This window comes from Colobus angolensis, unplaced genomic scaffold, assembly GCF_000951035.1.
Source record: "Colobus angolensis palliatus isolate OR3802 unplaced genomic scaffold, Cang.pa_1.0 Scaffold129, whole genome shotgun sequence".
Lineage (NCBI taxonomy): Eukaryota > Metazoa > Chordata > Mammalia > Primates > Cercopithecidae > Colobus > Colobus angolensis.
This window is the reverse complement of record NW_012114141.1, coordinates 10,347,440-10,361,698: the sequence shown is the minus strand read 5'-3', so window position 1 is coordinate 10,361,698 and position 14,259 is coordinate 10,347,440. Positions and strand designations below refer to the sequence as shown.

The 14,259-nt window shown below is 39.2% G+C and overlaps 1 protein-coding gene across 2 annotated transcripts in view; it reads right to left on the bottom strand.

Annotated features, from left to right (window-relative positions):
- The window catches only part of UBE2E2 (ubiquitin-conjugating enzyme E2E 2), a 386,680-nt gene that overhangs the window by 270,958 nt on the left and 101,463 nt on the right, over positions 1-14,259 (bottom strand). The window contains exon 4 of one of the 2 annotated variants that reach the window (XM_011933742.1): positions 3,021-3,092. The exons of the other annotated variant lie outside the window; for it this stretch is intronic. Within the exon in view, the coding sequence (XP_011789132.1) occupies positions 3,021-3,092 (72 nt within the window). The remainder of the gene's footprint in view (positions 1-3,020; positions 3,093-14,259) is intronic. 2 annotated transcript variants of the gene reach the window in all.

Here is a 14,259-nt window from a genome sequence, read left to right as displayed (position 1 = left end):
CACATGGCACAAGTATACATATGTAACAAACCTGCACGTTATGCACATGTACCCTAGAACTTAAAGTATAATAAAAAAAAAAATGTTTCTCTTAATCTAACCAATTTAAGAACATAAAAATCTCAGCAGTTGCTCAAAGGGTTAATTACAAAAACTCAAAAATTTTTCGAAAACTTTTGAAAAGCCAGATAATTGGTACCCTTCTCTTCCTTTTTAAAAGATTACAGTCAGCCGGGCGTGGTGGCTCATGCCTATAATCCCAGCACTTTGGGAGGCAGAGGGAGGAGGATCACCTGAGGTCAGTAGGTCGAGACCAGTCTGGCCAAAATGGTAAAGCACCACCTCTACTAAAAACACAAAATAGCCAGGCTTGGCGGCAGGCGCCTGCAAACCCAGTTACTCGGGAGGCGAGAGAATCACTTGAACCCCGGAGGTGGAGGTTGCAGTGAGCCAAGATCGCGCCACTGCACTCCACCCTGGGCGAGAAAGTGAGACTCTGTCTCAAATATATATAAATAAAAATGAAAGATTACAAAGCATGTATCTATAAGAAGTCAAAATGAGACAGAAAATTATATTTGGGAGTCTCCAAGAATCAAATGGTATCCTCTACCACGTGAACATGAATTCAGAAAAAGCATCAGGTTAAAATATTTGCTCTTTCCCCTCATTACTCACAGTGTGACTATATCACTCATCACCCAAATCAGAACATTCTAAAGTGAAAAGGGGTGATATTAATAGCTATGCCAGGATAAGAGAGGTTAGGATATAAGGGATCCCTAGTTACTTTTATAATTTTCTCTCCTCTACTAGACTGAAGGTCAGTGATATGGAGGGGTTAGATATTCATTATTATATTTCTCACAACAGCACATTCTCTTACACAAACTAAGAGTCAAGCAGTCAAGCCTTACATGCTGAAAAACGAAATAAATACATTGGAGAGGACTTTCACAACTACTTAGCAAAGTGTAAACACTCTATTGGACAAAGACTGAGTAAGTATGGGTTTAGACTTTAAAACTCAAGAAAAGATGAGAATGGAAATTACTTATGCTATCCCATTAAATATATTCTAATGTTTTCTGTATACTAAAGGACCTACAAGGGTTCAAATCCTAACAGTAACATCTTAAGAGTCATCACTAGTAAAGAAAAAGCTTCTGAAAGTATGGTATACTCCTGGTAAGTGAATAATGTGGGAATATATTTCTCTTCCAGCCTAGCAACAGAATAGTACGTAAATTGTGAAAAGAGTACGCAAATTGAATGTTTTTATTTGCTTTTTAATTGTTTCATGAATATTTACTATATAAAACACATTTCATTATTAAATCTAAATCCTTGTCCCCAAGGGAAAAAAAAAATACAGGATAGCTTTATTATGGCTACTTCGATTCTTAAAAGAGTAAAATAACCTAATAATTGTTTCTTGCTGATCAAAATTAATGTATGCCTAGAAGATTCAAAACTGCTACAGTTTCCTGATGCTACATAAGGACCTATATTCTGTACTGCTTCTCAATAACTTTGTATCAGCATATCTAGTTTTCATTAGGACTAGTCCTGGTTCGTGGCAGAAAGCAATTGGTGTAGTTAAAATATTTATAGTTTCATTTCAGTTCCACTGTGGTTTGCTGAACAGACATAAAACCACAATCTTTATCCTATGTGTCACTTCCTGTAATTCACAACTGAACCCAATTCCACTATTCATTATATAACATGCAATTTAACAAAACAAAATACCACAGATAAAGAAAATAATCAGAATCCATTTAGTTTTTGTTTTTTTTTTTTTAAATTCTTTTCTCCAAGAGAGGTGTGAAAAGATCTCGAAAATCTGAAGAGGCATTTCCTAAGTGCTTTTCTTTCCTGCAGCTTTACTCAATTATACATAAGTCATCATTGTCTGTGATAACAGGATGCAAAAAATCATAAGGATGCAGCACAAACAACCTAACTTTTTTATAGGTCTTCACACCTGAAATTTAAGAAATCAGCTAACAACAAAACTGAAGGATGTGAACTTCATTTCCTATTCCACCTTCTGGTACTGCAGCTAATAAACAGGGAAATGGTCTACAGGTAACTGGTAAAAGAAAGAGAAGAAAAGCAGAGAAAATACAACAGCCAGTTTACCAGACACGAATTACACCTTCCTGGATGCTTCCCTTTTAAATTCCCTTCGTAATTCATAAGGAATATGGTCCTTCTTAAATTCATTTCTGGGCTTAAATTCATTTCTGGGATAGGCAAGAGTTTAACTGGGATTTTTATTTTTAAACAAATTTAGACAAATATTACAGAGTTCAAGCAACAAACTTGATTTTATAAGAAATTTAATTTCCTGAATAATTTGTATTTTATAAAATCACAGATTCAACTAATAAACTAATACAACATTACAATGAAACTGCTTCATCCAGGTCCCAAATAATCATAAGTGATGAAGTGGAACAGGAATAAACTGGCTAAGCACCAACTGAAGATTTCACAATATTTATGCAACAAAACCCAGCAAACATATAGCAAACAAATTTTTAGCGTTGCACAGTTATTCCAGAAACAGGGAGTACACAATGATATCAAGCATGTACCATTTATTCATCCATTTACTTTAAAAACATTTACCGAGCTCCACTATGGTTAATTCAAGGCCATGGAGAAGTGAAGAGGCATATCACAACTTTCGCCTTTAAGGAGCTCAATAATCAATCACGGCACGAACAAATAATACTTGTACCAAGTGAGGCAAGTAGAAAAGTGCTATGAGAAAACACAGGGGAATAAGAGATTTCTGCATCCTGTGAAAAACGGCAGCCTTCACAGAGAAGGTGACATTGAACTAAAACTAAAATAAGGACAGAAGTTTGCTGAAAGGGAAAAAAGGAATCCCTGCATTCAGAGCATTTTAACTTACACTAGTTGAACAGCCCTTATCTGAAATGCTTAACACCAGCAGAGTTTTGGACATTTTATTTTTTCAGATTTTGAAATATGTGCATTACACCTACCTAGTGGGCATCCAAAATCCAAAAATCCAATTGAGAACTGAATGAGCATTTCCTTTCAGTGTTATGTTGGTGCTGAAAAAGGTCTGAATCACAAAGTGTTTCGAATTTTTGAATTTGGGACGCTCACCCTGTATTGCTTACACCTCAGCTAGCCCTGGCGTCATGCCAAATGACCCAAATTGGTCTTCTTACATTGTCTAGAATAAAAATCATCAAGACTTTTGTATTCCCTGGAAGAAACAAGACAGTAAGTACTACCATGACTAACCAGTGACATAAAAATAAATGGGTAACTACAGGAGCAAATTATTAAAGTCCTAAAATGTAGGTAATTTACTTAAACACCAAACTTGATTCTTCATCAATAAAACAGAAATAATAAAAGCTGTCCAATCTACCTTCATAAGGTGGTTGTGAGGATCAAATATAATAACATATAGACAGCTTCTTTAGCAACAGTACAGCACAAAACAAAGCAAATAATTATTTGTTTAAGCCTAACAAATCTAGATAATTCCTAATTCATGGATTCAAAAAATTAAGTGACATGTATAGATAAGATTTTACATATTTATATTAATACTATTGATAAGTTATTTTATGTTTTACTGAACCACATATGTTATGAAAGGAGACAAGAAAATGCTTGTCTAATAGAAAAAAATATAGATACATAATCCTTAGGACTCTACAGCTAAGTTAAGGCTAAAATCAATTATTTGTTATAGATACCAAATTAATGCTACACAAAATAATGATAGTATTAAATTACAGAGAAAATACATTGTATTTACGAAAGCTTTCTGAAAAAATACTACACACTGCTTCAGGGATTTTCGGGAGTGTTATAGTTTTTGTTCTTGCCTTTAGAGTTATATATGTAACCTTAGACTGTAAAGCTTACAAAGTTACATACTCTCTGGACTCAATTACTTCATCAAAATGATGAGGATGAACTAAACAAAATATAAGGTTCAAACCATCTGTAAAATAATAAAAGCATTATTAAAATAAATGAATATATACAGAGATAGTTACCATCTTATAAAATAAGATGCAGACTACAAAGCTTTACAGGAAATAATTTTTTAAATACTTGGTGATTATTCCTCATCATTAATGAAGTCACGTGGGGATTCTGTCTGAAAAGCAGTACATTAGAGTAGGAGGAAAAAACAGAAATTTCTCATAGCTTCCAGTTTTAGACATCTTGAACTCAGCTTAGATACAAATCATTAAGTGCAGGCGCTAAATGTATTTAGAGTTTTTTAAAGTTTTAAAGGTATCCTACTGACCCTTTCAACTAACTGAATAAGAGAAAATTTGCAGCCCAGATGGTGACATTTACATCAAATAAATACCCATGAAAGAGATGCACTATTAAGTTCACTATGAAAAATTCCAGCTTCCAGCTAAAGGAAGACTTCAGTTATATAACTTACTAAATATTTCAAGAATAATTTCACTCATTCAATGAAAGGTTATTAACATTCTTCTCTAATCACTTTTTTTCTTCTATGTTTTGTGTATAGGTACAAAAAGCAGGCTATTAAACTTTAAAATAATTTCTATCTTTATGACAAAGGATTATAAAACTTTACAACAGTTGAGTATGTTGAAAAATAACATTGACACTAATGTGAATAATTCTTTTATGGCATAAATTACCTGAATAATTATATGTCATCCCAATCTCTACACTGGAAGGTGGTGCTTTTAAAAACTATTCAAGGGGTTAGACTTCTAGAATAGGAGTATAAAGAGCTTAGAGGAATCTCTTCTCCTCTCCAACACTTACTAAACTAGCAAAAATTAGCAAAGACAATAATTCAGTCTCCGGAGATTGATCAGAGGGCTTACAACAAATTGTAAAACATTCATTCAACAAAATCATTCGAAATTCAGTAATAATAGTGGGAAGCCATGGCATTCGAGATAGAGACTACCCCCACTCCCCACAACTCTGTGTTACGGAAGAGTTACTCTAGTGGGCTCATCAGTTGAGTAGCAGCTCTCATCTCCTGTAGATCCCTGGAGTAGAAGAGCTATTCCTGGCAGATTTAGCAGCTGGTGAACATCAGCAGATACTGCTTCCCAAAGCTCCATGCTACAGAAGGCCTGTACCAAGTAGGTAGTAGTGGCAGCCAGGCAATGCCTGTTTTGCCACTTCTGACTCCCCCTACTAGATCCAGTGTGTTGGATGGCAACATCTGGTTCTATTGTCTCCACAAACAAGTATACACACAGGTCCTGCTCTGCAGGGCAGATCCAAGTGGCACAGCTGGTGAAGGACAAGCTCTTTATGGACTGAACTGTGCCCGCCCCTCCCAAAAAAGCTGAAGTCCTAAACCCGCTCCCAAATCTGTAAATTAATCAGAGTGGACCCTAATCCAGTGTGACTGATATCCCTCTAAGAGGAGGAAAATCTGGGCGTACACATATAGAGGTGAACACCACGTAAAGACACAGACACATGAGAAGAAACACTGCGTAAATACAAAGGCAGAGATTGAAGTGATGCAGATACAAGCTAAGGAATGGCCAGTGGTTGCTGGCAAACACCAGACCAGTTAGGTAAGATTCTTCCCTAAAAGTTTCAGAAGGAGAATGGCCCTGCAGACAACTTGATTTTAGACTTTCAGTTCTCAGAACTGTAAGGCACTAACTTCTGCTGTTTTAAGCCACCCAGATCATGGTAATTTGTTACAGCAGCCCCAGGAAACTAATACTGTTAGGAATTAGTGGAGACTAACAGCTGTGTATGATACCAATAGACACAGACTAGTCAAAACCTTAACGAGAGATGGGGGATGCGGGAGTGGATTAATCAAAGAGTCCAGCTAAAGCCACAGTAATTCCTAGTAGTCCAGACTATACACATGTCCAAGTCCGCACCTTCTGAGGAACAACCAGAGGGATGTTCTGTGCTACAAGCCCTTGGCTGAACCCGGGCCGAACATGTAACCTTTCTGTACAGTGAACCTTTAAGACATTATGTTAACTAAAAGATGATTCTATTTTTATATGAAATGTCCAGAACAGACAAATCTATAGAGGCAAAGTAGATTAGTAGATGCCTAGGGCTGGAAGTATAGAGGAATGGGAATGACTGCTATTAAAAAATACAGGATTTCTTTCTAGAATGAGGGTTGCACATCTCTGTGCATATACCAACTGAATTGTTCAATTTGAATGAATTGTATGGCATGTGAATTATATCTTAATAAAATCATTACTAAGAAAGAAAAAGGCTATTCAAGTCTACAACTTGCAAAGAATTAGAGTGGAGTAATACGTAAGTAAGAGGAATGAAGAGCAGGGGCTACTGCTTAAGCACATCCAGTTGGAGATAACAACTTGAACTCCTTCAATGGACACAGGGAAGAAAGGACTAATAAAGTGAAACACTGTTGAAAGAACAGTAGTACTTGCGACTGAATGTGAGAAACCAAGGGGAGAAAGATGGCTATGACAACCCCCAGCTTTCTACACAGGTACCTTTACACTGGGCACTGTAATCACTCAAGTAAAGCCTGGCTTTCCCCTAGGAAGAAGACTTTCACACACGGTGGCTGCAGTGGGTGTGTGACAAGTCTCCTTCTTGAAAGAAAACTACTCTCTGAGCCCACCACTGGGCAAAAACTACCAATGCTAGCCAGATCTTAGGGATCTCAGCTATGTTTCATGACCCAGTTATCAGCCTTGATGCCAGAGAAGAACAATCTGTAAACAAGAGGACAGCTGTTTTTTGGTGTTTTTTTTGAGTTTTTTTTGTTTTGTTTTTTTGACATAGACTCTTGCTCTGCTGCCCAGACTGGACTGCAGTGATGCGATCTCCAATCACTGAAACCTCTGCCTCCCGGGTTCAAGCAAGTCTCCTGACTCAGTCTCCCAAGTAGCTGGGACCATAGGCCCGCCCACGACATCCAGCTAATTTTTTTGTATTTTTAGTAGAGACGGGGTTTCACAAGTGCTGGTCAGGCTGGTCTCAAACTCCTGATCTCAAGTGATCCACCAGCCTCAGCCTACCAAAATGCTATGATTACAGGCGTGAGCCACCACGCCTGGTCGAGAAGGATAGCTTTTGATCACAGGATTGTTGTAAGAATTAAATTTGTTACTACAAATAAAAGAAATCAGCATAGTGTCTGGCACACGATCAACACTATATAAACTATAAAATGAAGACAAAACATAGTGTATTACTGAAGCTAACACACACAACATTTTCACAGAGGTAGAAGTTAAAACATTAAAGGAGATTTTGTTCATCAATAACTGTTCTCACTAAGAATGTTAAGTTTTAGAAGAACAGCCAGGCCATTTCAGACCAAAAAGATCATCAGCAAGAGAGTAATGAATAAATTAATAAATAAATAAACACAATTCCTTTCTATTTTATAAAATCAAAAAGTTTATAAAACCAGATTTTAACCAATTTCACTTAACATGATCAATTTGGATTAATTACAATACAAATTTGGCTTACGGTTTTAAATAAGCAGTCATGGTTTGTAAATACTTTACTGCCTATAAAGTAAAATAAAAGACTCTCAATTTCTCTCAATTTAATGGACACTGGCTTCTTAAACACACAGCATTCTCCTTTCTCATGAAAACATTTTTTGACAACAGGAACAGTGGAAAAGATATAATCTTAAAATAATACTCAAAACTACGTAAAGAGAAATTAATTTATAAGACAATGTATAGGCAGACTGTTAATTACACAGATACATTTCCAATTTTAACTCTTTCTTGCCTGTAAATGTTGGGAAGTGTTTGATATGGCTTGGCTGTGTCTCCACTCAAATTTCATCTTGAATGCTAACTCCCATAATTCCCACGTGTTGTGGAAGGGACCTGGTGGGAGGTACCTGAATCATGGGGTCTCATGGTAGTGAATAAGTCTCACCAGATCTGATGTTTTTATAAGGGGTTTCTCCTTTCACTTGGCTCTCATTTTCTCTCTTGCCTGCCGCCATGTAAGACGTGCCTTTTGCCTTCTGCCATGACTGTGAGGTTTCCCCAGCCACATGGAACTGTTGAGTTCATTAAACCTCTTTTTCTTTATAAATTACCCAGTCTTGGGAATGTCTTTATCAGTAGCGTGAAAATGGACTAATACATTGTTACTCTAATAAGCACTTTCAAGTTATAACCTATTGATGAATATATTTCTTAAAATATAAATCGATTAAACAGCAACTTTAGTGCTTATTGTATAATCTGATTTGCTACTGGCTTCCATTTAATGAACGGCTAGCTGTGTTGCTGGTAGTCCCAGCTACTCAGGAGGCTGAGGTGGAAGAATCACTTGAGTCTGGGAGGCTGAGGCTGCGGTAAGTTGTAATCACACCACTGCACTCCAGCCTGGGTGACAGAGCAAGACCCTGTCATTCATTCATTAATAAATAAAAATTTTTAAAAACCCTCTCATAAATAAATAAATACTTTTAAAAAAACCATTAAACACACTAGAGAAGCTTGGAATTATCTATTAGAATCAAAAAGTAGAGAGGAAACTTGTTTTTTAAAACCTAGATAAGAGGGAGTCAGAACAAGATGGCCAAATAGAAGCCTCCACGCTGATTGTCCTCCCTACAGAACACCAAATTTAACAACTATCTACATAAAAAAGCACCTTTGTAAGAACTAAAAATCAGGTGAGCGATCATGGTACCTGGTTTTAACTTCGTATTGCTGAAAGAGGCACTGAAAAGGGCAGGAAAGAAGGTCTTCAACTGCAGACATCACCCCTCCTGACACGGTTTGGCTGTGTCCCCACCCAAATCTCATCTTGAATTCCCACATGTCGTGGGAGGGACCCAGTAGGAAGTAATTGAGTCATGGGGGCAGGTCTTTCTCGTGTTTTCTCATGATAGTGAATAAGTCTCATGAGATCTGATGGTTTTACAATGAGGAGTTTCCCTGCACGAGCTCTCTCTGCCTGCTGCCATCCATGTTAAGATGTGACTTACTCCTCCTTGCCTTCCACCGCTGATTGTGAGGCTTCCCAGCCATGTGGAACTGTAAGTCCCATTAACCCTTTTTCCTGTATAAATCACCCGGTCTCGGGTATGTTATCAGCAGTGTGAAAACAGACTAATACACCTACCCATCCACCAGCAGAAACTGCATGGTTCGGAGAGAGAATCTGTGCACTTGGGGGACAGAAAGCACACCAACTGTGGGCTTTGCATTGGAACTCACTGATGCCCTGTCACAGAAAAAAGCAAAGCTGGGCAGAACTCTGGTGATGCCCATGAAGCGGGCACTGAGACCAGCACTAGCCACAGGGGAATTGCCCATACCAGCAGCCTGGAACTTTCACAAGCTCCACCCCAACAGGCTAACGTGATCGGGGGTTCTAAATTAACTTGAAAGGGTGTCTAGGCCACAAGGACAACAATTCCTAGGCAAGTCCTAGTGCCATGCTGGGCTCAGAGCCAGCAGACTTGGGGGGGCACATGACTTAGTGACACACCAGCCGTGGAGGTTAAGTGAGTGTATGCACCATGCTTACCCAACTCCAGGCAACATAGCTCACAGCAGCAAAAGTGGCCCTTTCCTTCTTCTTGAGGAGAGGAAAAGACACAGTAAAGAGGACTTTGACTTACACCTTGGATACCAGCTCAGGCACAGGAGGATAGGGCACCAGAGAGAGTCCTGAGGTCCCCATTCCAGGCCCTAGTTCCCTGGATGACATTTGTAGACAAGACAAACCCTGGGCCATACGTGAACCCACTGCCTTGAAGAGAAGGACCCAGCCCTGACAGGATTCATCACCTGCTGACTTAAAGAGTGCTTAGGCCCTAAACGATCAGCAGAAGTAGCCAAGGTAGTACATGCCGTGGGCCTTGAGTGAGACTCTGAGACGTGCTGGCATTAGGTGTGACCCAGAACATTCCCAGCTGTGGTGGCTATGGGAGAGACTCCTTCTGCTTGAGCAAAGTAGAAGAAAGAGTAAGGGTACTTTGTCTTGCGCCTGTCCATGATACAGAAGAGCATAAAGTGGGCTCCTGAAGTACCCAATTCTAGACCTTGGCTCTTGGGCAGCATTTCTGGACCTTTCCTGGGACAGAGGGGTCGAGACCACTGCCCTACAGGGGGAATCTCAGGTGTGGCAGCATTCACCACAAGCTGAGTGAAGAGCCCTTGGCCATAGGTGAACACTGGAGGTAGCCTAGCAGTACTCCCTGTGGGCCTGTGGTGACAATGGACCAGGGAGAGACTCCTCTGCCTGGGGTAAGGGGAGGAAAGAGTGGGAAGGACTTTGTCTTGTGGTTTGCCTTGTAGGTTTGGTGGCAGCTCAGGTACAGTAGCACAGAGAACCAGGTAAATTTTTAAGGTTTCTACCTCCAGGCCTTGGCTCTTGGATGGCTTCCAGAGATATCCAGAGACCCAAACAGAACCTAAGGGAAGGAGGCATCACCCAGAAGCCTGGTTGGTTTTGCCAACTGCTGACGGTAAAGCTCTAGGACCTTGAGCAAACACAAGCAGTAGCCAGTCAGTAGTTAAAGGGGACCCAGGATAAGAGCCAGTGCATTTCCAGTGGTGGCAGCCACAAGAATGCTTGTGTCACCTCTCCACCAGCACCAGGGTAGCTCAGCACAGAGAAAATGTGCTCCATTTGTTTGAGAGAAAGTAAAGGAAGAGAACAAGTCTCTGCCAGGAAATCCAGAGAATTCCTTCAGATCTTAACAAAGACCACCAAGATGGTACCTCTACACGTCTGCAAGAACCACAGCATTACTGAGCTTAGGTGGTACTCTCTAATGGAAATACAGATGCAGGGACTATAAACTTAGATTACAACACTCAAGTTCCAACAAATACCTGGAAAGCCTTCCCATAAATGACGGTTACAAACAACCAAAGACTGCAAAGACTACAATAAATACTTAATTCTTCAATGCCCAGAAACCAATGAGCATCCACAAGCACTAAGACCATCCAGAAAAACATGACCTTACTAAATGAACTAAATAAGGCACCAGAGACCAATCTTGGAGAGGCAGAGTTACATAACGATTCATACAAAAGAATTTAAAAGTGCTGTTTTGAATAAACTCAAGATAATACAGAAGGAATTCAGAATCCTATCAGATACATCAAAGAGACTGAAATAATTAAAAAGCACCCTGCAGAAATTCTGTAGTTGAAAAATACAACTGACATATTGAAGAATGTATCAGTTTCATAATAGAATTCACCAAGCAAAAGCAAGATTTAGTGAACTTGAAGACAGGCTATTTGAAAATTTTCAGTTAGAGGAGACAAATGACAAAAAAAAAAAAAAATGAAGCACACCTAGAAAATCGGCATGAACATCAAAGGTAACCTAGCAGTACCCCCATGGGCCTGTGGTGGTAATGGAATGGGGACAAACTCCTCTGCCTGGGGAGGGGAAGAGTGGGAAGAACTTTGTCTTGAGGTTTTGATGCCAGCTCAGCTGCACCAAAATTTTCTAACACAAGATCGAGAAAACAGCCTTAAAAGGGCAAACCTAAGAATTACTGTCCATAAAGAGAGAGAGGTAGAGGTAAAAAGCTTATTCAAAGGGCTAATAACAAAGAACTTCCCAAGCCTAGAGAAAAAGACTATCAATATTCAAGTACAAGAAGTTTATAGAACACCAAGCAGATTTAACCCAAAGAAGACCAACTCAAGGCTTGTAATAATCAAACTCCCAAAGGTCAAGAATAAAGAAAGGATCCTAAAAGGAGTGAGAGAAAACAAACAAGTCACATAAAATGGAGCTCCACTACATCTGGCAGAAGACTTTTCAGTGGAAGTTTCACAGACCAGCATAGAGTGGCATGACATATTTAAAGTGCTGAAGAAAAAAAACTTCTACCCAGAAAAGCATACCTGGTTAAAATATCCTTCAAACATGAAGAAGAAATACAGACTTTCCCAAACAAAAGATGAGGGATTTCATCAACACCAGACCTGTCCTACAACAAATGCTAAAGGAATTCTTCAATCGGAAAGGAAAGGGTATTAATGAGCAAGAAGAAATGATCTGAAGATACAAAACTCACTGGTAATAATAAGTACACAGAAAAGCAAAGAATATTATAACACTAATTGTGGTGTAACTACTCATGTCTTTAGTAGAAAGATAAAAACACGAACCCAACAAAAATAATAACTACGGCTGGCCACAGTGGCTCACACCTGTAATCCCAACACTTTAGGAGGTGGAGGCGAGAGGATCACTTGAGCCCAGGAGTATGAGACCAGCCTGGACAACATGATGAAATCACGTACCTACAAAAAAAATATAAAAATTAGCCAGGCATGGTGGTGTGCACCTTTGGTACCAGCTACTCAGGAGGCTGAGGTGGGAGGATCACTTGAAACCAGGAAATCAAGGCCACAGTGAGCTGTAATTGTGCCACTGCACTCCAGCCTGGGTGACAAAGTAATACCCTGTATCAAAAGGAAAAAAAAAAAAAAAAAGAGTAACTACAGCAACTTTTCAAGGCACAGACAGTACAATAAGATATAAGTAAAAACAACTAAAAGTTAAAAAGCAGGGAGACCAAGTTAGAGTTATTAGTTTTCTTTTTGCTTGTTTATGCAATCAGCGTTAAGCTGTCACCAGTTTAAAATAACGGTTACATTATTTACAAGCCTCATGGTAACCTCAAATCAGAAAACATACCAGAGATACACAAAAAATTAACAGCAAGAAATTAAAACATACCACCAGAGAAAATCGCCTTCACTAAAAGGAAGGCAGGAAGGCAGGAAAGATGGAAGAGAAGACCACAAAACAACCAGAAAACAAGTAACGATATAAGAAGCAAATCCTTACTTATCAGTAACAACACTGAATGTAAGTGGACTAAACTCTCCAATCAAGAGACACAGAGTGGATGCAAGGATTAAAAAAACAAGACAGGCTGGGCACAGTGGCTCACACCTGTAATCCCAGCACTTTGGGAGGCCAAGGTGGGTGGATCACAAGGTCAAGAGATGGAGACCATCATGGCCAACATGGTGAAAACCCGACTCTACTAAAAATATAAAAATTAGCTGGGCATAATGGTATGTGCCTGTAGTCCCAGCTACTCAGGAGGCTGAGGCAGGAGAATCACCTGAACCCGGGAGGTGGAGGTTGCAGTAAGATGAGATTGCACCACTGCACTCCAGTGTGGCAACAGAGCGAGACTCTGCCAAAAAAAAAAAACAAAAAACAAGACCCAATGATCCATTGCCTACAAGAAACATACTTTACCTACAAAGACACACAGAGACTGAAAATAAAAGGATGGAAAAAAATATTCCATGCAAATGGAAACCAAAAACAGCAGGAGTAGCTATAATCAGACAAAATAGATTCCAAGAAAAAAACTGTAAGAAAAACCAAAGAAGGTCATTATATAACAATAAAAGGGTCAATTCAGCAAGATGATATAACAGATCATCCAGACAGAAAATCAACAAAGAAATATCAGACTTAATCTGCACTGTAGGCCAAATGGATCTACTAGATATTTACAGAACGTTTTACCAAACGGCTGCAGAATACGCTGTGTACTCCTCAGCACATGAATCATTCTCAAGGATAGAACATATGTAAGGCCAAAAAACCATTCTTGAAACATTCCCCACCAAAAAAGAAATAATATCAGGTATCTTCTCTGATGACAATGGAGTAAAACTAGAAATCAGTAATGTAGAATTTTCAAAATTATATAAACACATGGAAATTAAACAATATACTCCTGAATGACCAGTGGGTCAATGAAGAAATTAAGAACAAAGTTGAAAACTTTCTTGAAACAAATGATAATGAAAACACAACACAGCAAAACCCATGGGATACGGCAAGAGCAGTACTTTTTTGCCTACGTCAAAAAAGAGAAAAACAAAAAACTCAAATAAGCAACCCAAGGATGCATCTTAACTATGAAAGCAAGAGCAAACCAAGCCCAAATTTAGAAGAAATTATAAAGATCAGAGCAGAAATAAATGAAATCAAAACGGAGAGCGGAGCAAGACGGCCGAATAGGAACAGCTCCAGTCTCCAACTCCCGGCGTGAGCGACACAGAAGACCGGTGATTTCTGCATTTTCAACTGAGACTCCACCTCTGGGGACAGGGCACAGCTAAAAAACAACAGGGGAAGCAGCAGAGGCCTGTGCAGACCCGAACGACTCTGTCTGACAGCTTTGAAGAGAGCAGTGGATCTCCCAACATGGAGGTTGAGATCTGAGAACGGACA